Raw genomic sequence first — 25146 nt, 5'->3', positions numbered from 1 at the left:
TCTGCTCCTCGGTTTTCCCCAGCATTCAACGGCAATAAAAACACCCACTTCCCTCCGCATTCAACTGCTGCTGAAAGGCTGTGATGAAAAGGCTGGTTTCAGTACCATCAGTACCCCAAGGGGGGTTATACTGGCTGGGACTGGAGCAGAAGATCAGGGCTGCAGGAGGGCATGAGGTCCTTGGAGGAACCCCCCCTGGACCCGTAAAATGCTCAGGGAGGATCTTCATGCCCCTCGTCACCACCCTCTGGTTATGCCACGCTGGAGGATGATGGCAGGGCTTGAACCACCAAACTAAAACCTACAGAAACTGAGCTTCGCTGAAGACAATATTGGCCTCGGAAAAAAGAAGCAAATTGACCATGAAATAATAGGGATTTTCAGACTTCAAAGAGGGCATAATGAACAACAGAAAGCAGACTGGCAACCCAAGAGATGTGCTAAAGGACCTCTAAGAGGCCCTTTGAACCCCTCTCAGTGTAACATGCAGGATGGATCTAATTAGCCCTAAACCCGTGCTGAGCGTGTTGTCTGTCTCAGATATCTCCACTGAAGTCAGTCCCAGCCCTTCCCTTCACAGTCAGCTCCACATTGTCCTCAGCTGAGCATTGATCTTCCCTCACTCAGCTGCTCACTACCAAGATCACCCTGAATTTTGCTGTCCTCCTGGGACACGTGTGCCCTGGCTTTGGAGCTGTCCCGCTATCCCAAATTGTATTGGAATATTCCTGAACCTTCAGGTCAACTTTACTGCTTCAAAAAAACAACTTCTGATCACATCCAGCCTATGTCACACCGAGATTTCATTTCCTTCCCCAGCAACAGTACCATCTTTGTGTCAAAAACGTCAGGACACAAACAAACATGTCTTGTGGGACAAACCTCCAAGGGTGACCACCCTATTGGCACTTCTCCCCACCCGGAAAGCTGCCAGACAGTCCCAGTTTGGATGGGGCTTAAAAAGTTCCCAAAAATATCAGGTGCCCAAAGCACTGTCTTTGTGTTGTAGCATGCAATGGCTTTGCCTCAGGAGGAGACCACTGCAAAAATGGCAACCCAGCTTTCCCGGGCCAGAAGACTGAGGCTGAAAATTAACCTCCTGTTATTGTACAGTCAGGCAAACTGCTCCTCGTGGTCTGGAGTTAAAGCTGCCTCTCTTCTTTCCAGGCTGAGCAGAAGTCTTGAGGCTTGCATGTATTCCCCCAGTCCTGCCAGCATGCCAGAAGCATTGCCCAGTGGCAACCAGCAAAGGCATGTACAGTTACTTGTTGGTTTATCCACAGCTTGATAAAAGGTCTTTGCTATGTAATTAACTCCATCCTCCCTGCTGCTGGGTGCCAATGCATTTAGAAAAAGTGGAATTAAAAGGAAAAGTGAGAGGAAATGTGCAGAAATGAAGAGTCTTGCAAGGGTGGAAAACCACCAGATTGAGGGTACCTGAATGCTCAATGCTGCTAGAGAAGGAAACTTGGCAAAAATCTAGAGGCAAAGGTAACATCTCCATGGATTTGGTGAGCTCAGCCCTCACTGAAGACATGGCTGGAAGTCCAGGATCTTGTTGCTTCCATGTTGCCTTTTAAATGTTCTCACAGCACATTTCTGTAGTTTCTGCAGCTACTGAAACCACCTTCTCATCAGGTCCTCCCCAAAAATGAGGTGGGATGGGACAGGGAGGTGTCACTTTGGGCAAGGACAAGCAGGGAAGTTGTCACCGAGTGGAGCCAATTTTCCATTTTGGGAACAGGGGGGACTCCTGGCTGAGGAGCATTTGGGAAAGTCAGAAGTCTTGCACGGATCAGTTGTGTTCTGTGGGGGAAGAAAGCGTCACTTTTATTCAGAGCCTGCAAGAGCTGCAGAGAGGCCAGCGGCCCTGGGCAGAGCAGCGAGCTGCCGGGGGATGCCTGGTGCCTTGCAGAGTGGACACGGCAGGGCTGGGGAGAGGCAGCAAGGACTGGGTGAGCTTCACAGGAGAGGCCAAGAGCATCATGCAGCAGCTGCTGGGATCAGGCAGAAGGGAAGAGTGAGTGGACATCAACGGGGAGCCAAACTGGCAACACATCAATGGGTGGAGGCCACGCTACAGCAGAAGAAAGCCATCAGAATGAAGGAGGTGCACCCACCAACACCTCCTCTGGCTCCACAAGCAGCCTGGCCCCCACACCACAGTGAAGGGTGACCTGCAGGCATGTCAAGTAGAAATGATAACTTGGGTCTGAAATGAGAGCCCCAGATGCCACTGTCACTGATGGGATGGCTTGTACATCACCAAAAGCCAGGGACCTCTCAGGTACTGCCTGGAAGAGGAGGAACCCTGAAGACCCTCTGCAGCTCCCCTTGCCCACCCACCAGGGCTCCTCAAACCCTGCCTAGAGGGTGCTCCACGCCTGGGACAACTCCCCTGGGACACTGAAGAGCTTGCACCCTCTCCCACTCTGCTCCCTCCCCAGCACCCAGTGCCAGGCAGAGGCAGGGGCTCAGCCCCGCAGGGCTGGTGCTGTGCGGGCTGCAAACAGGGACAGCACGTGCACCCCAGGGCACCTCTCCAAGCTGCTCGAGCTCTCGCCTCCAGCCCGGACCCCAAGGTCAGCTACACTAGTGCCACTTCAAGAAGGTGATTGCTAGCATGCACTGACATACAAAACCAGTTCTGAATCCCCTTAAAAGCTACAGAATCTGGTTTAAGTGAGCAATGGAATATTTTAACATGGAGTAACACACATGTGGCTGCCCTGATATGCCAGAAGTGTCAGTACTAACAAAGATTAAACATGGAAAAGACCATTTCCAATGCTGCATCAAAACAGCTCTGACCTGCAACACCAAAGAAACACCCCAAATCTATATTTATAGCATTTCAAAAACTGTATTTATTTGCTTAGCCCACAACGCCTCCAAGAAGGAGAGGAGGGGAGTCCAGCATCTGCAAATTACCAAGCACCAGGAATGTTTGCAGAACTGTTAATCAATTAAGAAAGAGAGGGTGGCAGGATAATCCTGCCTCTTCTGCGATGTCCTAGCAGTGCCGGTCCCAGGGGACCTTCAAGGTAGGGGGCCGGACAGGACCCAGCTCACTGTGGTATCCCACCACGGCAGAAGGAACACTGACACTGCTGCCATTGTCACTGCCAGACTGAGAGCCACCCATGAGAGGGACCAAGGCAAGCTTTTGACGATTGCTGGACGTTTGCTGGCCAGTCAAGGGCTGCAAAACCTGGTGTAGGAAGACCAGACCCTGCCAGCGAGCAGCTCAAAACACAAACCACCAGGAGCCCACGGGCGAGGTGCCAGCTGTGACAGATGCCAACCAGCTCCCACCACAGGAATGTGCTCACCGAGGCATGGAAATCAAAAAACATTAGGGGAAAGAACTTCCTTTTATTTCACATTTGTGCCCGAAGAAATGGAGCCGAGAAGCAGACACCTTTCCCCCAGTAGCACTGCCCTGCTGCCACCCCACTGCAGGACCGAAATAACCCGGCATCCACCTAACCTCTGCAGGCACTGGGCTGGCAGGGAGCCCTCAGGGTAGGGAGAGCTTCCCACCTTGCACCAGCATTGTGGCAGCTACATCACGGCATCTTCACAAGGAAGCTACAGGTCTTACCTGTGTCCACAGCCACAGCACACACATCCCTGCAGGGTGGGAGTATCCCTGTGCCCCAAAATCTGCAGTCTCAGCCAGCAAACAGATAAAGGGTGGAAGAAAAGGAAATTTGTCCTCAGAGGAAGAAAGAAGAGAAGATGGTTTGAGGTCTGGGCAGTTTAACCTCTGAAAAGGGTCTTGTTCCAGAAATACACATGGGTGGGATGTATTTATGGATGGAGTTTGCAAGGCCCTCACCTGCTTTTTGCTTCAATCTGACCCATGCTGGCAGACATCTCTGCAGAACTGGTAAGCTGTGAGCTGGTATTTTTTGCAAGGGGATGGGAAAACCAAGTATCAGACATCAGCTGCACTCGTGAGGCAGCATCGATACACTACCTGGCTTCAGTGTCCAGCAGAAACAGGCTGGATTTTAAGTCTCACCCATCAACTGCTTTTGCACGGTATAGCTGGTACGTAACTGCTGGAATTGTTAATCAAATGATTACAAGTAAGGCTAAGGCGATTGAACCTGCTCAGAGAAGGAAAAAAAAAAAAAAAAAAAAAAAAAATCAGTGGATAGAAGATGATGCTTTAGAGGTGAATTTTTTTCTTTTCCGGTCACTTGCCCAGCTCCCCGTCTGAGCTTTACGAGCAGCACACACTTAAGAGGCACCCTCAGTTCTGATCAACCTGGAGAGGCAACGGAAGAAGACACAGAGTGTCCTTCTCCCTACCTCCTCTTCCACTGTCTCAAAGGTCCTGATGACCAAGACACTCAAAGAGCTACTCCAGAGATCAAAGCACATGCCTGTCCGTTGTGGTGCCTACTGAATCAGGCATAAGCAAAAATGCACTGTTTTGATCAAAGGGTTCTAAATTCTACAGTAACTACAGCCGTGAGTGCTGCAGGAGGTCCCTCCAGCAGGAGCCTGGAGCTCCTACGGTCCGAGCATCTCTCCGGAGAGGAGGCAGGAGAAGCCCTTGGTGCCGAGGCGAGTGATGAGGCCCCAGCTGCTCGACAGCAGGGCGTTGCACCTCGGGACTGACAAACACTGGAAGCCTGACATGGCCTGGTTTGTACCAAGGTCCCACATTACATCACTGCTCGGCCAACCCCATCTGCCCCACAGGCTCACCAGAACCTACATTCACACCCCAGAAGCCCTTTTTCTCCCCCAAATTAGTCACGCAATGAAAACACTGTTCGGACTGACAGCTGCTGACCAGAGCACGGGCTGCCAGGCAGTTTGCATAACACCGTCCGGAGCATGCTCGGCGGTGCTGGCTAATTCCTCATTGCAACAATGGAAAAACCCAGAAATCTCAGTGAATAAGCCAGTCTGTGTCCTAAGTCAGCCCTTGGATTTCCTCCCTTTCTTGAGCCTGTCTCGCCTCTGCAAAAGCTCCACTGGGGCTCTGCAGCCAGCCTCGGGAGCAGAAATCTCAACAAGCTCACAGTTATGTGCTCGGCTCTCAGCTGTTTGCTGCAGCCAGGAACTGGCTGGAAATCAGTTCAAAATGTTCCACTTCCAAACCCCACCCCACAACCCCTGGATCTCTCTCTTCACGCTCACAGAAGCAGGCGCTGGGGCTTTTAACTGCTTTGCTTTAGCCTTCTCTATTGGGAGAGCAAAGGACATCCCTTGTGTTAACTCACCTTTGCCACTGCTACCCCAAGACAGGAGCTAAGGCAGACCCTAGTCCCAGCTCCAGCAGTGATTTCCTTGCTCTGCTACCTCACCAGCCCTTTACCAATGCCCACGCCTTTCCCTGCCCACAGCTTCGTCTTGAGAGCCACAGCATTGCCGTTGCCATCCACCTCATCTGAGCTGAGCCCTCAGCAGGGCACCACTGTCCCGCATTTCATACCCACCAGCTCACACCCCACCGCTTCCCCACAGGCTCTGCCACTGCCCCATCCCTCGTTGGAAAGCAACAGCCACTGCTCCAATAGTGCTGAGAAAAAAACCCCTCACACAGGTGTCCTGACCATGACCGTGGATGTGTTACACCCAGTTGCTCATAGGAAGAGATGCGGCAGAAATTAAGACTATCTGTGCTCTCTCTTTCTTGGCCAACTACTTTGGAAGGCTTCAACCAAAATTTTGCATTGTAAGAGCAACTGCAGCACTGTTGGCCTTTGGCATGAACCCATATTGCTCCCATCTTCTCCCATCCCTGCTCAGGCAAACTCCTTTGAAATCAGTAAGATGAGACGCCCCAAAACCTTCCTCTGTGATAACAGGACAAGATGCTTCTCCCCAAACCAGCTGAAGGCTAAATAGAGCCCAGGAGCCTGCTGAAAGCTTCAGCACGAGGTGGCTGTGGAGCACAGCAGTGCTCCCCACTATGCTCTTCAACCAAAACAAGTTGTTTTTCCCCCCACCAATGAATCTGGGCCCCGCTCAGCTCAGCAGGGACCAGAGAGGTCCCCCACAGAGCAGGTCTGCATTCGTTCTTCCTGACCGTTTGCCTCCCTGTTGCAGAGAGGAAAACTACCTCTGCACAGTCACTTCGGCAGCGGGGCCAGGCAGGACTGTGGACACTCCTCTGCCTGGTGCCAAGGGGTTAAGCTCACAGTAAGTTCCCAAAGCCAGTTGCTTCCAACTGGCTGCTGCCTGCGGTTTGTGGGAAGGGATTTTGCTTTTTAATAACATTATAAATAGGGCTGTGTTCAGCATGCTGCAAACCCAGTTACTCTCTCTCTCCCACCCATCTCCCTCCTCCTCCTCCTCCTCCTCCTCCTCCTGCTGCTGCTTCTCTTCCCACCACACTAATTCCAGATCTGACCATGAATCGGTCAGGCTTCTTCCTCAGTGTCCTCAGCCTACTGGCATGTCTTGCCTCCATCACACAGGCATGTCCCCCGAGCTGCCACTGCCACGGCGGAGACCTGCAGCACGTCATCTGCGACAATGCGGGGTTGCAGAAGATCCCCAAGGTGCCTGAGCAAACGCGGCTTCTCAACCTGCAGAAGAACAACTTCCCCGTCCTGCCGACCAATGGCTTCCGCGACATGAAAAAGCTGGTGTCCCTGCACCTCCAGAGCTCACGGATCAAGGAGATCTCAACCGGAGCTTTCCGGGGGCTCAAGAGCCTGGTCTACCTCTATCTCACTGACAACCAGATCAGTGTCATAAAGCCAGGAGCCTTCGATGACCTCTCTGAGCTCACCTACCTGTACCTGGACCAGAACAAGATCCCAGACCTACCCAAAGGACTCCTCTCCCCTCTTGTCAACCTCTTCATCCTGCATTTAGGCAGCAATAAAATCCGGGAGCTGAAACCAGGGGTCTTCAATGGGGCTAAAGACCTTCGGTGGCTCTTCCTCTCTGACAACTCCCTCACCAACCTCCTGCCTGGGGCCCTGGAGGATGTAGAAAACCTCGCTGTCCTCCACCTGGACAAGAACCAGCTGAGCAGCTATCCTGTGAATGCAATGAGTAAGCTGAGAGTGCTGGAGGAACTGAAACTTTCTCATAACCCAATTGAGGTCATCCCTGACAATGCCTTCCAGTCCTTCGGGCGATACCTGCAGACACTCAGCCTGGACAACATGAAACTGAAGAAGGTGAGTCCTTTCTCTTTCCATTTGTTCTGGATAAGAAACATGGGGCTTGATTTTATTCTCCTTTACAAAGCCATCAGTTTGCTGTCCCTCCCTTGCAGATGAGAGGGGAGATGCAGGTCTGCAGACTCTGCAGACAGTGAGGCACTGGCCAGCTGACAACACTCCTGACATGGCTCAAACAAGGGATGAGAGAGTACTCCACCCTTCTGTTGAGTTATTTTATGCAAACCCAAATTATCTGGAGCTGATCAAACTCCCCGGAAAGGCAGCACATTCCCTCCCAAGCTAGAGATGACACCAGACATTGAAAAAGGTTTTTGGGATGCTCCCGGACAATCAGCAACCCTCCATCATCCCAGACACAAGGTGTGGGATGAGAGGCGAGCGCGTGCCTCGTACCCGAGGGACCAAAGGGCACTGCTGCTTTGCAGAGCTGAACTGCTCTGCCTCCTTCCTTCGGCCTGGGTACCTGTTGTAGGTTGGGAGGGGGAGACTCAGGGCTACAAATAGTTTTACCCACGCCTTGCAGACAGGTAAGCATATGGACCTTCACCTTCACCTCCCCCCATGCCTCCCAACTTTACATGTTATAAAGAAAGGTTTGTTTATTGACGGCCTCTCAAGAGGAACTCTCACAGCATCTTACAAAGGGCCCCTGTTCCCACTGGAAAGGAGGAAGGGCATTCAGGTATCCCAAATGGCAAAACAACCCCCTTCTTTTTCCGTGAGAAAGCGTGATCCATAGGCAGGAGCATCACACTGGGAGTCACTTGCATGAGGACCTCTGAAATACGAGGCGGTGTAAGAACAGAAACAAGCACAGAGCAAGAGCAGCAGCACCCTGTTGCAGCCTGATGTCCTGGGTGCACCTAGGTGGAAAGGGAGGGTGCTGCAGGTGGAGCAGAACAGTTCTCCCTGGGGTGATGTTTTGCCAGGAAGCCCAAAGACAAAGGACATCCAGTTAAGGCAGGCTAGGACTTCATGGCAAAGCAACACCCACCACATGCAGGAAGATGCGAGGGAAAAAAAAAAGAGGATTTCTTATCAACAAAGAGCAACTCAGAGGGCCTCTCAGGGATGAGCAGCTCACCTGAAAGCTTCCAGGAATAGAGCACACCAGAGTTTTCAAGGGAATATAGCATTCCAAAATGCTCAAAAACTGGAATTACAGCTTGCCCGGGTGGAGAACAACACTACCCAGAACAGCTCGGTAGCACTCAGTCAGTATTTAAGCCCTTGTCCACTCTCAGCACTAACCTCTCCAGGATGGGAGTAAGCAAACCCAACACTTGAAAACAATCTACTGACCTCTCTAGGCAAGACCTTAGACATGCTGTCACAACACTTTTGTAGACTCAGTTTTAAGGCATTTTCACCATGCTCAAGTCAAAAATTACAGCTTAAATTTGTACCAGCTGTAGAGACATTAGAGTTCCAAGTTATATGTTGAAGAAATTAGACTAACCCATGATGCTGGGGTGCTCCAGGGAATTAAGTGTCCTTAGATTGGCCAAAGAGCAAGGGTTAACAATTCTAGACAGCAAAAAAGACTTTCTTTTCAGTGACCACCTGGGGACAGGACCTTTAAAGGCTCTTCTGCAGCCAGATGTCTCCTTTCCTCCCCAACAGCCCAGTAAGACACCAGTTTATGGAATCAGCACTAACAGGGGTGGCTTCTGCAGCTTTAGGGCTTACATTCTTTTTTCAGGAAAACAAAGCTCCCATCTCAGCTCAGAATTTTCTCTTCTAATCCTCAAAGGCCTGCACATCCAAACAGCCCACACGTGAACTTTGCACTGCTAGGAGACATCTAATCACAGAGGCGTCACGACCTAGGAAATCACTACCAAATACTTTAAATACTGCTGGCATCTTGAGTGCAGCTCTTTCTCCTTCACAAAAATACTGTCCTTAGCTGTTCCCTGCACAGCTACAAGATTTTGGAGCTGATCAAGGGCAAAACTCTTCCACACGAAGCTATGTTGGCCTACATTGCACTTGAGCAGAACGAGGAGAGCCCTCAGGCTGCTCTGCAGCGCCAGCCCCAAGCTCCCCTTCCCCACCGGCATCACCCGCAGGGCTGTGTCACACGGGCCAGGACCCGCCACGTACCTCAACATGAAACCAGGCAATGCAGACCCTGGAAGCTTTACATACGTCCCTCTCTGCATATTTATTGCAGAATAAATTACGGCAGCAATCTTCCAGCTAAATAAGGGAAAAATCACCCATTTCCTTGCATGCGCATGCTCTGGCAGGCAGCGTAGCAGCTGTTACCAGCAGATGCGAACTCTTCTCATGGGGCTGGGAGAGGAATGAGCGGCTGAGACAGTACACCACTGTCCAAGCCAGAACGTGGCCAGGCTACCGCCCCACTGCACGGCATGCCAGCATCTCTCTGAGTAGCTCCACTATCAGCACAGTAAAACCTACCGAGGTCAGCTCAGTTTTGGACCGCAGATGCCAGCACCGCTGACTGTCCAACAGCTGCAGTACTCTGGGAGTCTCTGAGCTAAGCTCTAAATCCTATCCAACATTGCTTAATTTGGAAGATGACAAAAGTTCACAGCTTAAAATAGTGCATTTTCTCTGTCAAGCTTTTCAGCTTACAGAGCTTGAACACACCCTGATGGTCCTGTCTGAACGTGAGCTTCTGGCCTGAAATGGGAGCACAGGTCCTTGACTGGAGGTCTAGGTCTACCAGAACCACCCAACTAGACCTAGACCTCCCCTCCACCCTCTGAGAAAGCTTTCGCCTGCTTTGAGAAGGGAGAGTAGTGGTTTGTCATAGCCAAGATGAGCTTTGTGCTTTCTCAATGACTCCCTCTCCAATTCATCACCACCAAGGAAGTTTGTGTTGAGGGGTTTGCTTTCTAGATGAATCTTTCCAACCTGAGTAACCAGGGGATGAAAAAAGCCAGGGATGAATCTTCAGGGTAAAGAGGAGAGGGCTGCAGAGCCAGGTCTACAGCCTCTCTCCTCTCTTTGGCAGCTTTTTTAAGGGAGGCTCTTCCTTAAAGCCTGCCTGTTAATCAAGAAAACACAAATTTTGCAGCATCCCTTGCAAGCAGCCCACTGGAAATGAGAAAAAACGGAGGTGCTGGAAACCTGCCTCTATTTCTACACTGCTCAGATGCCAAGTGTAACTTTCCACTCAGAGCCCCCGGGCACTGCCAAAGTCTACAGCCCCTTCAGACGCCACAAACACTCCCTCCTTCAGCTGTTCCAGGACAGGCAAGGCAACAGGCGCTGGGAGGATTTCCAGCCTTAGAAAGGAATACACCCAGCAAATATCTTCATTTAGAATGGAGAAGTATAGCTCAAAAATAAAGAGGGATGCCAAACTTCACTTTATTTAGGGATGTGGCTGCAAAGACAATCCCACATGGATTTGGGATGTAACTTTCTTCAGGCAGGAGACTCCATCACTCATGAGTCCACCAGCCTGATGCCTCTCTTAGGTGTCCACAGCTTCTGGCAAGCCAGGACCCCCCTCTACTGCTCCTTTTCTTGCTCTTTCCATGATTATGCTGCTGAAAGTCTTGAGCAGAAGCACTCAGGTTTGAAGGCCCCTTCCCTAACTCAGTGTTCCTCACCAGAAACCTTTGTGCTTTAGTTTGCAGACAACGCGTTCGCTGGTGTGACTGTGCTGAAGACCGCTCACCTGGACAACAACCGGCTCACCCAGCTGCCCCGCAACTTCCCCTTCGACAAAATGGAGACACTGACGCTCTCCCGAAACGCCTGGCACTGCAACTGCCAGCTAGCACACCTGCGCAAGTACGGCACCTCGTGCCCCTTCCCTCCTCACATTCCCTGGGGTCTCTTTGGGGGTCCCCCCGAGGGAGGTCCCCCCAAGCCGTGCCGGGCAAGAGGAGGCTGCTGAAGGCTGCACGTATGCTCAGCAGCTCTCTCCCCAGCCTGCCCTCTCCGCTCATGGTGTGAGCGATGTCCATGGTGGTTTGCACTTCTTGTAATCACCCAGTCTTCTTCTTCCCCGTGTCACAGGTGGCTGAAGGGCAACCGCACCCGCACCGACGAGACCTGCTCCACACCCGCGCAGTACCGGGGACAGTCCATCAGAGACACCCCGGCCCTCCGCACCTGCAAGCTCCCCACCAAGAGGTCCAAGAAGGGAAGCCGCCATTAAACACGTAAGATGGTTCACTTTTAGTCAGACCTACAGCAAACCCTGATGCCACCAAAGGTACGGGGACTTCTGTCTCTGCCTTCAGTGACAGTAGAGTTTGGATTAAAACAGCTCATCCATTCAACCACCGACGCTTCTGCTCAGAGCTGCTCCATCTCCTGACAATACTGAGCTCCATGGGCTCCCGGAGCATCAGGGATGGAGTCAACCCAGTAAAACAAACATGGGGCTAAAGACAGGCCTGGGGCAGCAATTAAGGGTGAAACATGCAATTAAGTGTCAAAACAACAGTGGACTTAGCCCACTCCTACCCTGAGCTGGGATCACACACACTTTACTTTTCTAACCAAATGGAGATGCTCAGCCTTTTGCCCTAGTAAAGGTCCTTTGGGTCTGGTTTGAAATCCAGGGCGGGACATTGCTGGGAAATCTGGCCCCAGGCTGCCCAGCCCATATGAAAATAGAGGTCTTCCATAAGGAGCAGTTCTCAGTCCAGCACCTGCCTTTCAGCAACTACAGTTCCCATCCAAGACACTCAGGTATATAAAAACAAGGGCTGATTCCTTCAAATGAGTGTCGCAGAAGAGGGAGGTTTGAGACAGCAAATATTCTTTGAATAAAGTGTTCTGGGCCAGAAGGTGATTCAGAGAGAGCTGAATTTCCCTTGAGCAATGAACTTGCTGACATCTACCAATCCAAACACCAACTGTGAAAACCTATCACACAAACACCTTCCACAACTGGAAACTACCAAGAGTATTAAATTCAGTGCACAGAGTAGCAAAAAAGCCACAACTGTCAACACTCCATCTCAAGCATTTTACTTTTCCCCATCCCAGGAATAGGTCCGGAGCTTGTACAGATTCCAAAGGACTTTGGATGAGCCTGAAGGTTTGTAAGCTCTTGGGAAAGGGACCTTTGCTCAGTCATTAAGTAAAGTGCAGTGACCCTGCACTGCACTGTCTGAACAAGGGTTGTCACTGTGCCCTTTCATAACAGATAGGATGAGGCAGAAGCCCAAAGCCCAGCTATGGCCATCTGGTCCCCAGTTCACCAAGGATATGCACAACAGGATGGAGAAAGCAAATTTATGACCAAAAATTCAGGGATGATGCCAGCTGCTCTGCGCCTTCCTAAAGTGGTTGTTTCTTTTGCAGCGCCAGAGGTTTTATGGATTAGAGATGGAAATACCAGTCGTTCCGTATAGGGCGGGTAAAGTTCCGCTCTGAGGACGGAAAAACTTCAGTTTCCTAAACCACAATACTTAAATGTATTTTATTTACAGGTCTGGTCCTTCTTAACCTTCTTCTCTCCCTGCTTGAACTCAATTCCACTTCACGCCTCCATGATGAAAGCAAGAAAACCATGACAATAATACCTGTTTTTTCTATAGAACCTTCCATCCAGATCTCTCAAACATGTTTACAAGTGTTAATGAAATAGAAAACTATTTATTCTAGTCTTGCAGAAGACAAAGCTCAGTACCTTCAGGTGTCAATGCCAAAATGCAGGCACACAAAACCACTCCAGTGTGGTGAGCATGATTTTAAGGACTATGAAGCACCTCTGACTTCATTGTGTACCTCTCGAGAAGCAGGCAGCTTTCTCAGCTGTCGGCTATGGGGGTCTCTATTTCAGGGATGACCAGTGACTTGAGTCACTGACCACATCTCAGATGAAAAGCTGCTTGGCATGCTCTAAAAATCTACCTGCCCTAAATTTTCAGAACTGAAGCACCAAAATAATCCACCACTCCTGAAAATTCTACTCTTGGGTTTCTTCCTTTATGAAGGAAGTGCTCACTGATCATCAGTGATGTGGGTAAGAAACTCAGGAATCCCATAGCAAGTTGGCAGAAGAGGTCAGAGACAGGACTAACCCATCTCCTCCTCTGTGGGAACTCATAATGGTTCTTTGACTCCGAACTCTTCACTTTCAAGTATGGGCTTTATTCACTCACTGTAAAAATAAACAGACAAATGCTAGAAGGTTACTGATCTACTTGAAAAAAACCCTTAAACATGTGGCCTTCTCTCTCTTTTTTACCTCTAGCAGACCCCAGTATGGCCTGTCCTGGTGACTGGTCACTTCAACCATCAGAAAACTACTGACTTCTGAGTCCTTCCTTAAGCTTCTCCTACCTGTCAGGAAACATTTCTGATATATCCGAACACCTCCAGCCTCCTCCAAATCCCCGCTTCGCTGCTGATCGCAGGATGGAATCCACCTTTTCAATCTTTTCCGACATCTATGTATTTTAAAAGAGGCATTTTTAAAAACTAAACTATGCATGACCATACTAAGACAAGCTAACCTAGATCCTGCCGGTAAAACACAGTCATCTTTCCCAGAGGCAACATAACCCACATCCCCGATCAACCAGTTGGTCACTGTCTCTCCCTTTCCAGTGGAGTGGAAGCAAGTGGGAAGGTAGGAGCATCCCTCCCCCAGCTGCTTGATCAGGAAAATTGGTCTCAACCCATGCAAAGAGACTCCTCTGCCTTCCCACGGAGGGGATCCCTGCAGGCCAGGGCTGAGGGGAATAGGTGAAGCAATGACCAAGAACCGGTGGCCCCCGAGACCGAGCTGCCCTTTCACACCAAAAGGCAGCAATCTCTCCAGGTTGGCCAGAAATCCTTTAAGTGAACCAGTACTGGGAAACCCCAAAACTGGAGCCATCTGAAGACTGGATTCCCTCCCACTCTGTGGGGTTTAGCAAGATGTATGTACATCCGAAAGGAGAAGGTGTGCACCGTGCAGCCTGGCTTGGGCGCCCCTTCTCTTCCCTCTGCCCATACTCCAGAGGATCTAGCAGGACACCAGGATGACTGTGGTTTATTGTCATGGCTATTACAATACCACAGTTGCAACTTAACTGTGTTTTTTAATCCTAAAGAGTTATATAAATATATGTATATTTATTCCTCTGTAACTGAGTGTAAATGACCTTTAAGAGGATGAAAACTCCTCTGTCTCCTATATAGAAATCAAATTGTATATTTTCTTATGTACATCTTCTGTATAAAGCTCTTGCTGCAAAGATGAATTCAACAAGTCTCCCTGTGTTTGTCTGAGGGCTGGGGGATCAGAAGTAACAGGAGACTGGTGGTATAAATATAGACTTAATCCTCTTTATCCTATGGGCAGAGCAACTGTTTGGGAGGGTTTTGTTATTTCTCTTTCTACAGAGCAGGAACATGTGACAATTGATGAGTCCTGGGCATTTGCAGTGATGTCTGAAAATATTTTGTGAGGCCAAACTCAAGCCTACTATAAAAATAGGTAGCTGTCACCTGACAGAGTCTGGACAACAGCACCAGGGCTGTCCCTGGTGTTTTCAGCTCAGCATTAAGAGCATCATATCCAGGAAAAAACCCCGGCCGTCTCTGAGACAGCTCCAGGTTAGATGCCCTGGACTCCCCTGATCTGTAGCAGAGCACACAGTCGTCCCTGTAAAACCCTGGTGCTGGTGCAGTCTGGGTCTGCCAACAACAACACACCTAATCTGACTCCCAGCCCCGCGTGTTTATCCATCACAACAGCCTGCTTCCTCAGCATTTGCAAGCAGCATGATGCCAAAGTTATTTCCTTTAAAGTGAAACAAAAAAGTCCTTTTTTGGCTCAGCCATTCACTCACAGGCACACATGTGCAGATGGCAGTACCTGCTTACAAAACATGTCACCTGGAGTGCCACTGACCCCCTTGCTGGCGGGCTGTCCCCCTCCACACACAGGACATGCTGGTGCTCTTGCACAGGCCAAGGGTGCAGGGACATGCAACGGAGCAGCAGCACACATGCTGCGACGCGTGCTGCCCTTCTGACAACGCAGTGCCTGGTGCTGCACGTGTGGACGGCGTCGTTCCCATATTCAGACTCAAACACGTACCATGCAACAAGGTTTTACATCTGCGTGCAGGCCAGGATGGTGAAAGAAACCTGACAGTTCTGCAGCAAGATGAACACATGTACCCACCCACACCGATACAAACCAGCAACGCCTCTTCCATAATCATTCATCCTCGCAGCATGTACAACAGAAGGGTTTATGAAAGCTTTGAAACGCACCAGCAGAAGCTCAGTTTACGACACTGAATGCAATGTCTTCTCTTCTTACAAAGCTTCCTCCCCAGACACCCCACCAGCAACCAGGCAGAATCCCTCTTCTTCCTCCCAGCCCCTTTCCACCTTCACTCCTCAGCCTGGCCTCACACCCATGGTCCCATCACGCCTGATCCCAGCAGCTCTGGTACTGCCGGGTACCGCTGTGGTGCAGAGATGCCCAAACTCAGGGTCTCACCACAACAAACACCACTTGTAGCTCTAGCCACAGCAATTACAACTCACCACCATCTCTGGCATGTGCATCTTGGTGATAACCATCTTCATGAGCTCAGGAGGAACAGGGGAACCTGCAATGACCCCTGGAAAAAAAGAGGAAAAGATGACAGTCCTGGAAACCATCTATTTATTCCCAGGAGCAGCCCCTCAGAAGGTTCTGCTCTCCCAGATTTAAATGCTGGCAAGACCTTTGGGATACACGGGTTCCTGTCAAAATACTTCCTATTTTTATGGATACAGGTCCTAGTTATTCTAGAAGCAAAGGCTGCAGCAAGGCCAGTTTGCCTGAATGAATTAAGAGTTGGCAGAGTTCACTCGTTAGGAAAATAAACTCTATAGCACAAACTTGGTCCAAGCTGCAGTTCCCAATAAGGAAAGATTCAGAGCAGAAAGAGACACAGATTTTTAGCAGGACAAACATTCCCATCGATCATCACCACCATAAAATCAAAAACATTTCCTCTTGCCTTGCACAGAGGAGCCCTTTTGGGAGAGGGCAGATCGCATTTTCATCTGTTCCACCCTAGCATAACAGAGTGAAAAAGCAGGGTAACATATAGGCTTTGCTGGGGAGCAAGATGAGACAGGATCATTTTTCACATAGAGATGATTAGGTAATCTGCTTAAATGTTTCTTTATGCTCCAGCACCATCTTCTCTCCATGCTGTTATTGCCTCGAAAGGGCTAGTGGTCTCCCCGTTACGGCTCAGCTATTTCCGAGGCTGGCTGAGACAAGAGAGAGCTCCAGCACACGTTATCACACCCTCTCCAGCGCTTAGATGAATGACTTCAAAAACAGGCAGGAAACTTCAGGTCACAGAAATCACAGAGTAGCTCTGCTGTAGGAACTGCAGCTAAAGCACACAAAGCATCTGCTGCCACACGGTGGTGGCTGGTGAGACGAGAGTCAAGCAAAACCAGGTTACTCCTGATATCTTCCCTTGCAGATAAAACAGAAAGGTCCTTCCCTAGATTGCCTTAAGATGAAAGAAGAGTCCTAAAAACACATAATTCTTGAAGGAAACTCCAAGGAAAGGAAACGTAGCATTAAATTAACAATGAAATAAGGCTCAAGCAACTAAACTCTTCCCTCCAGAAGAAGATTTGTTCACAAAGCTTAATACAGCCTCCCAGCAGGGAACAGTAATATCCAGTTTCTCAGGATTTTTCCATTTGAGTTGTCAGACTTACCTCCCCGAAGACTTGAAAGGTCATAGGAGTCAAAGTCCGGCTGGGAGAGCATGTCTATAAACATGGTCGGCGTGCCGTGTAGGAAGGAGCATCTTCAGGAAAGGGAGAGAAAAGGCAAAGGTGCAGAGCTGGAACCAGGGGCAGCCCCAGCTCAGCACCCCATCCCCTGCCACCATGCGCAGGGCCGCGGAGCAGCAGCCTGGAGGCAGGCACAGCACATGGGATCTTCATCAGTGCACATATACACATGTATGTATAAAAATATATATAAATATATATAAGTGTATCATGCAGGCACAATGATAGCTCTTTTGTTTTACAAGCTACACATGAGGAACAAGCTGGAAATGCAACTGTCTCAGCAGCAGAGCTGGACTTGAAGAAGGAGGGCAGACCGTTAGGTGTAAAAACACAGCATCCATAGCAAAACAAGACATCACTACACTTTCCAGCCAAAGCCCTGCAGTGACCTGAAGGATCCCATATTTTTGGGAAAAAGAGAAGAGTGACAAACTCCCAGGCACAGCTGAAAAGGCTGGATCTAGGCTGTGCAAGTATGGGCACCAGCAAGCCTGCCTCTCCCATCGTGGGAGGGAAGAGTGTGAGCAACGGCCTGGCAGGCGAGACAAGGGAAGGAAGCACCATCATGAGATAACAAACTCCTCTGTAGCAAGACAGAAACAAACTCTCACTTCTCTCGAGACACTGCCTCCAGAGCAGCCTTCCCCTCGAAACTCGGCGACGAGAAGATGCAGGAGGACCCATGCAGAGCCATCACCATGCAGCCTCCGATCGACGCCAGGCAATGATAGAGGGGTGCGGGGAGGCCAACGCGATAGTCCTGGGATCAAGCCAAAGACACAAGTGAGGAGAGATCTTCCAGTCCATGACCAGCCCATCTCACTGCTGCAGCTCAAAGATCTGAACAGAAGAGTTTTCCCTGATTCATTTAAAACTTGCTGGAAATCTGACACTCATCTGTGTTCCGGTTAGGTGGAAACACGACACTGATGCTTCCTGCTTTTAATAAAAATCAGTTTGCAAAGTTTTCAATGTCAAAATTTCATTCTGTAATTCTGCAATGTCTTTTCTTTGCTGATCATTTTGGTCTGGTATTCCTTACACATTATTTTATGATATGCCAGAAGAGAATAGTGCTAGTGCTCTGACAGGCATGAAATATGCAGGACCTGGCACATGCTATTAATTTTATTTTGTTTTTAAGAACACCAAAGGCTCTGACGACTGATTGAAAGAACCCATCTTTTTTCTGGATCAAAGCTGTTGTGTTAGAAATAACTACTTCAGAACTTCAAAAGAAAATATTTGCCTTTAACACTATTTAAAAGGAACTACAGATAGAAAAGTCAGATCCTGATAAGAGTAACGAGACTCTATACATGACATGAAACAAAGTCACGTAAAATAAATTAAAACCTCATTCAACAGAATTCAAAGCTAACATCCAAAGTCTTGTAATTCGAAATGAGTATTCACCAAAATGAAAAGTGATTTCACATTCTTTCCCCACAAAAAGGCATTTTTTTCCCCCCCCAAAAAAAACTTCATATGTAACTAAAATGAAACAACAATGAAATGAAAAATGTTATGCATGAGTATCCCTCAACATCATTTGTAGCAAAACATCCTGCCCTTCTGCTGAGCAAGCACCAATGCTCTCCACACTGGTGGTCACTCTGTGGCAGTGGAGACCACCCCACTGAGACCCACCTGTTCTGTGATCCCCAGCCTCCGACCGATCATATTGGCATTATTCACAACGTTCCTGTGAGACAGAGTGGCTCCTTTGGGGCTTCCCGTTGTCCCCTGAAAGACACAGGGCATTATGCAATGATGCCACCTTTTCTGAGGATGAGCTATGTGTGCTCTGGGGACATTTCCCAGGCAGATTCTGGGGTGGTCTTGTACTTCGTTCTCCATTCAGACCTGGGAGACTTTATTTTCTTCTTTAACAGCATCTGAATCCCAAACCAAACAAAAAAATGGTTCAACTTCAGTTGAACTCTCTCACCCTCCATCACCTCTCACTTCAGGACACCCTCTCACCTCCATCAGCCCCTGAGAAAGGGCTGAGCAGCAAGAATGGAAGAAGCAAGGGGAAATGCTAGAACATTTCCTCCATCCTACAGCAGAAGATGGAACCAGGGCTTGGTCTTGGAGGGCAGAAGGCAAAGGAAAGAGGATGCTCAGCATCGCACACATCTTTCCCTGTGTCCCCAGCAAGGAACCCAACCATGAGGCATGGAGCGGGCAGAAGCACCTACTGAAGTGAACTGGATGTTGATGGGCTCGTTGCAGGAGAGGGTCTGCTGCACAGCTCTTAACTGCTTCATGTGGCTGCTGTCCCCAGCCTGCATCACTTCATCCATGTGGAGGGTGCCAGGCAGCTTGGAGTCCACTGTGATGACAACGGATAAGTCAGGTAGCCTGGTAGAAAGAAGAATACCACTAACAGTAATGGAGCAAGGAGAAAACTGCCCAGCTAGGCGTACACTGGTCAGGGCAAACCTCCAGGACAGCCTAACTTGTTTCTTTCAGGTGAGACCCTGTGTGGGTCCTCTAGAGCCTGTGTTGTGCAGCTGAGAGGACACAAGGCAGGACACAGCTGTGAGGTCAGTGCAAAGACACCAGATGTTCCTAACTCACCTTTTGCTCTTTATTCCCCCTGGACTGGATTTTTCTATCTCGGGACATGATTGCTTTAGAATATCATAGTATTTCTGTGTTTTAAATTGAGTGGGAAACACCAGTGCCTTACAGCCAACCTGTGAAGGGAGACAGAAACTCATCAGAAGTCACGTCGGGTTGATGTTTAGGACATGATAAAGAGCAGTCACCACCGACACAGGGCCATGGCAGCCCTGTGACCCCAGACAGCAAGTGTTAGCCATTAACACTACACCAGGATTTTCTCTATGGCTTGTTTCATGATACAATGAACTCTCTCCAGACTAAACCTGGAGATTTTTAACTCTTCCCAGTAAGAGCCACAGTGTGCAGTGGTTTAAAGATTCACCGAAGAGCACGACATAGGTCTTCGCACAGTGGGGGTGCAGCTGCCACGCTCCCAGGGCTGGGGACGTGCCTCCAGCAGGCAGGTTCACCGAGGGCAAATGCAAACCAAGTCCTTACAGCTGTGTACCCACAAAACCCCACAAGTGCAGGGCAGGGTGCTGTTACTATATGCCCAGCACCCCGAGCCCTGATCCAGGCGTGCAGTCGGTGCTTTGCTCCTGCCCGGCAGTCGGTTCAGGATGGGCTGGTTGCTTTTTGTTGGGCAAGAGAGCAGAGCTGCAGCCTGAGGTTCCCTCTTCTCCCAGGATCAACACTTCTCATTGTGAGCACAAGGCAAACAACTGATTTTTCAGATTAGGAGTCCCAATGTAACAAAAAAACGAGTCCCAGAATATTAAAGAAAAAAAAAAATTCATTTGAGTTGATTTGAAATAAGGATTTTTGAGGAACTTTGGAAGAACAAGGAAACCTAAAGACTGCCTCTCAGGTCAAGCCAAGGTTTTGCTGTGAGTTTTTTTAAGGTGTTCCATTTCGTAAGATTTTTCCACTTCTTTTTAAAGCATTAGCTATTTTGAAAGTTAAAACATCTTTCATTCAGCCTTTACATTTACATAATACCGAAACAAAGGGCTTCAATTGCTCCAAGAATTTCTATTTCTTGTTCAGCAGAGATTTGCTGAATTTGACCCAGATTTGCAAACTGCTTTTATCTTCCAAAAAATGCATTCTTGTCAAGTAAACTATTTACATAAATTATTTTCTTGGTTATTTTCATTATTTTCCCAAGGTCCATGAAATAAGATGACCAAGCTATGCCAATAAATTATTTGTAAGTACCCTCTGGGGTTTGTCAGAGGGGAAGACAAACATTTCCTCTATTTTTTGGAACAGTCTGCCCAGAACCCAGGGGATTGAGTCTGTTCTGGGATGTTTTGGGCCTTTGTAACTTTTTACTATTAGCTCCTTCAAACGACTATTCTGGTTGAACTAGCTTTGCAAAACAGATGCTATGTGAGGAGAGCAGGGCAGATGCTACATGAGATAAGGTGTCTAGTTGGGCATCTCCCACTTGGCCTCAACCTGAATGGCAGCAGATCTGTCTTCAGAAGCCCTGTCATATGAAAGCTGTCATCAGTTCACTTTTACAAAGCCCTGGCAATACAGCAGGAATCAGAGGATTAATTATTCCGCATGTATTTCTGTATCTACCAAAGGGAGGGAACCTGATGGAGCAAGAAAGGGACTGCACAGACTGACAGGATCCAACAGGCAAAGCCCTAAAGTCTTCAGGGTTTTTGTTGTCCAAATAAACAAACAAATAATTAGGTAGGCAAGGGACACCAGAGATGCCAGTACCAAAGGTACATGGAAAAGCTAGGAATTCTAATAAACCTGGGAGGGTGCAACAGGAGCAATCCCCAATGGAGCTGAAGCACGTTTCTGCTCTTACCCCATCAACGGTCCAGATTTACAATGGAGGAGAAAAATCAGAGAAGAATCTGACACACAGAGATGGAAAGGAAAACAAAAGCCAGGTCTCACTGGGAAAAAAGGTAGGTACTGCCGTTTACATTTCCACCTGGCGAGAGAAGCAGGAGGACATCCACACTGGGAGAGATGTCCTTCACCGCAGCACTGTGTTCAATCCTAACGTGTGAAAACAGGAGTGACACCAGTGAGACTAGTGCAGAAGGATTAAACGAAGGGTGAAATGGGAACTCAAATTGCAGCCCGGCAACTGAATTACCGAGTTACTGATGGAAGAGAAAAGTCTCTGTTGCTAGAAATTATCCACTTCTTTCTAGGTAAAGTCAGAACTTGGATGGTGCTGGGAAGACCCAGATGTGGCTCCAGCTCTTCTAATATCAGCCTTTGATTTAAAGCTGAACAAACCACAGTTGAGCAAGTTAGCTCCTTAATCCTAGGATTAATTTCCAGTTGTCAAATGTTTAGTAGCCTGGATTCCTCATTACTGGAGCTAAGGAGCCAGCACAGTTTAAACTGATGGTGCTCTGCACATTGCAAACTCAAACCCAGGCAGGGATATGAGGGTAGCTGAGGAAGCCATAGTCAGACAGCAGAAAGATGTCAAGCAGTGGCAATACCTAGGACTTAAACGAGGTTAAACTCTAGGCCAGCAAGGCCTAGGACAAATCTGGGAAGGAGAAATCCAGCTATCAAGTAGGCTGGTCCTTTCTAAGCCTTCCTCTTTTCTGCTTTCAAAGTTAAAATCCCAGATGGTGATTTTTGCCCCGAGCAGGAGGCAGGCAGGATGGCACTGAGCCGAGGAGGGCAGTCACAGAGTGCTTACCCTCCATGGCAAGCTGGAACATGAGTGTGGGAAAGTTAGAAACGATTTAAGACAGATGTTGCCCCTAGAGATTGCAGCCACACTCTGTTACTACACAGTCTCTGCTGTCCTGGCTGCCAGCCTTTTGGGTAGTCCCTGGGTCAGATATTTAGTCTTGCCTTGTTTTCCTCATTCCCTCATAAACAACTGCTGGCAGGTGTGGTTGTTATTGGTGTAATATTGGCAGTACATGGCTGTTAGCAGAGTGAGAGAGGAATGAGAAGGATGCAGAAGTCTCCATCAGACAGGCTGGCAGCCACAGGGAACAGCAGACGTGACCACTTAACTGCAGCTTTGTCCCCTTGGTCACTGCGTGGTGGTGTTCCCTCTGGACGGCCACCACCAGCCCCACTCTCCCTGATGTGTCCAAGTCTTAAGCAGAAGCTCACCTGTGCTGTGTCCCCACTATCCCCTTTAACTGATGGCTGATTGTACGAGTTCTCACAATGAATCAATTAGCATTACCAGCGAGTGCCATACAAACCTTCCTGAGGACAAACTCCAGCTCAAGGGCCTGGTAGGCTGGATTCACAGATACCTGAAGAGGGAGAAACAAGAAGGTTGATCAGTCTTACCCTTGCTTTGAGAGCCCTCTCCCCTAACACATATTCCAGACAAAAAGTTGTCCCAGGGGCAAGCCACACTCAAAGCCTCTCCTCCAACACACAGAACTAAGAGCTCACCACCACTGGGATTTCACATTCACCAGAAAAAGTAGCTGAATCCTGTGTTTGCATGAATGAAAACAATCAAAAAAGCCATAAGAGATTTATGTGAGGTCACATAGTCAAAACAGTTTCAGGAACAGAAGTCAAACCTCCTGACTCCCAGGAAGCCATTCAATCCACTAAACTGAAGACTCAAAACTCAAGTGCAAGTCAGGTTTCTTGATAGACAGTCATGAAAATGCCAGCTTTCTCCTGTCCAACTCTCCACAAAAGCAGTATTGGCCCCTGGAGTCAAGTTCACCATCAGGTTCATACTGAGCCACGCTCATCCACCTGGTTACAGTGTCTTAGCAGACACTAGGATGAAGAAAAAGGACCAGAAGGTAGGGTGCAGTCCTTACCATGGTGCAGTGTCCAAATAAGATGCATTTTGGTGAATGTACCAGGTCATACTATCAAATAAAAATTGGCTTTTGGGTATATGCAGCTTGGACTACATTTTTAAGTGAGCATTTGCACCATGAAGCAATACAGGCCCTATTTAGAAGGGATCTAAATAGCTGGTAACTGTTTAGGACAGCAGGAGGCTACATAAAAATGATCCTATAGGCAAAAGCACATCTCTGCCTACCATCAGCTGCTGCAAGCTAGCTCACAGCAGTCCATGTCTTGCTGCTCCTTCCTCTGCAGTCTGCTTTCTTACCTAGTGGAGGACAAAGATGCAGAGGGCTGCACAGATCTTGTTTAAATACTGGATTCAGTTATAGCCAACACACTGGGTAAGAGCATGGAAAAAAGAGACAACAAACTTTACTCTCCAGTATTTCCTATGGCTTCTTTGTCTCCATTTCCTTTCCCAACAGACAGCTAAAAACCCAGACACAGCAAACCCCTTACCAGGATGATTCCTGCCTGGGCAGTTGCAAACTGCATGAGAACCCACTCATATTTGTTGGGACCCCACATCCCCAGCCGGTCTCCCTTCTTCAGGCCAAGAGCCAGAAGCCCAGCTGCCGCCTGGTCCACCTGTAAAATACAAAAGCCTGAGGATCACACACGGGATGCAGTGGGGGATATTCGTCTCCAGGCACTGCTTTCTGGGGAAAAAGCATCCTCTTTGCAACTGAAATTGGACAGAATGTACCTTTGCTGCACAGTCTGACAGCCTACAGCTGCAGCATCTTCCGAGTCACAGAGCACAGAGCAGCCCCTGCTTAGCAGGTCGGCTGAAAGCATAAAAATAACAAGTGTGGAACCATACAACAAAGCAGTAAGGAAACAAAAATAGGCAATTATGTACAAATAGTTGTAAACTAATTCTTGCCCAAAGACTATTTAGTATCTAGCTCCTCAGCAACTCAACTTAGGACCAAGCCTTACCCATATGCTGGGCCCATCTACACTGCTGGATCAGCCTCCACTCTGGCATATGACTTAATTCTCAAAGCACTCAGGTGAAGAAAACTGTATCAAGTGATTTTTGACCAGTTTGGGGTTCCTATCCTCATTAACTTGAATTCAGCCACTATATTAGCATGACTTTGCAAGATGGTGTGTTTCAGGTGTGCAGATGTACATATAAATATTCTGAGGTATTCAGGAAAGTTTTTACAGTTTTGTAAAGTCCTCAAGTGGATTTATGAAATCTACCCTGTAGGAGATATGAATTTGAGGAACAGCTGTTCTCTGATTTAGTTCTAAATTACAGCCTACTTTTTATAATTAGAGTGAACACAGCTAATCTTATTTATCTGAGTGGATGTAACCAAAACACTAGTAAATCTAAAAAAGACTCAAACAATTTTTCCTATCCAAGATCATATCGCACATTTAATAGAATATTTCCAGGTAGTTAGCCTTGAAATATTGCCCCTCCATACAGAATATGTATAAACATATATTTGTATGTAATATGCACACATACATACACATGCATAGATACACCCACACCCATTTTTGAATATGATATCAAGACCCAAGTCCTTGACTTTGCTCAGCTGCCTTTGTGTTTGGACTAGAAAACTCCACGCGCTCAGGACCTCGGACAGTCAGACCAGAGTGACTAATACGAGAGCTGGAGCCTGCTCCAGTGGAAAACAAACCCATGACTCAGCCCAAAACAGATAGGTGTGATAATTTTTAAGTATGAAGGTTCATTCTGGGACACACAGACAGCATTCTACATACGCTGCTTTCTCCCTTTGATCCCAAGACTCTAAGTAGGACAAAGGCAGCACATGCCCATCGGGTGTTT

General features: G+C 48.4%; 2 protein-coding genes across 2 annotated transcripts in view; one reads left to right on the top strand and one right to left on the bottom strand.

Annotated features, from left to right (window-relative positions):
- Positions 1 to 25146, bottom strand: part of ACSF2 (acyl-CoA synthetase family member 2) — a 37596-nt gene that overhangs the window by 6077 nt on the left and 6373 nt on the right. The window contains exons 3-10 of the mRNA XM_074888922.1: positions 23790 to 23918; positions 22709 to 22762; positions 19506 to 19624; positions 19124 to 19286; positions 18570 to 18665; positions 17531 to 17679; positions 16839 to 16930; positions 15654 to 15730 (exon numbers count right to left, since the gene is read on the bottom strand). Coding sequence (XP_074745023.1) covers positions 15654 to 15730; positions 16839 to 16930; positions 17531 to 17679; positions 18570 to 18665; positions 19124 to 19286; positions 19506 to 19624; positions 22709 to 22762; positions 23790 to 23918 — 879 coding nt within the window. The remainder of the gene's footprint in view (positions 1 to 15653; positions 15731 to 16838; positions 16931 to 17530; positions 17680 to 18569; positions 18666 to 19123; positions 19287 to 19505; positions 19625 to 22708; positions 22763 to 23789; positions 23919 to 25146) is intronic.
- CHAD (chondroadherin) lies at positions 6180 to 14353 on the top strand. Its single transcript, XM_074888925.1, has 4 exons — positions 6180 to 7157; positions 10774 to 10937; positions 11166 to 11311; positions 13360 to 14353. The coding sequence occupies exons 1-3, from the start codon at positions 6378 to 6380 to the stop codon at positions 11305 to 11307; spliced, it is 1086 nt and encodes a 361-aa protein (XP_074745026.1). The 5' UTR covers positions 6180 to 6377; the 3' UTR covers positions 11308 to 11311; positions 13360 to 14353.

Source organism: Strix uralensis, chromosome 19, assembly GCF_047716275.1.
Source record: "Strix uralensis isolate ZFMK-TIS-50842 chromosome 19, bStrUra1, whole genome shotgun sequence".
NCBI classification, from domain to species: domain Eukaryota; kingdom Metazoa; phylum Chordata; class Aves; order Strigiformes; family Strigidae; genus Strix; species Strix uralensis.
The sequence above is the reverse complement of the archived record's forward strand: the minus strand, read 5'-3'. Positions and strand labels throughout refer to the sequence as shown.

Excerpts from the sequence above, each read along its gene's own strand:
- CHAD (XM_074888925.1), top strand. The coding sequence starts at position 6,378 with ATGAATCGGTCAGGCTTCTTCCTCAGTGTCCTCAGCCTACTGGCATGT. Across the intron at positions 7,158-10,773 it reads ACAACATGAAACTGAAGAAG|TTTGCAGACAACGCGTTCGC; the intron begins GTGAGTCCTTTC and ends TTTGTGCTTTAG. Across the intron at positions 10,938-11,165 it reads CAGCTAGCACACCTGCGCAA|GTGGCTGAAGGGCAACCGCA; the intron begins GTACGGCACCTC and ends CCCGTGTCACAG.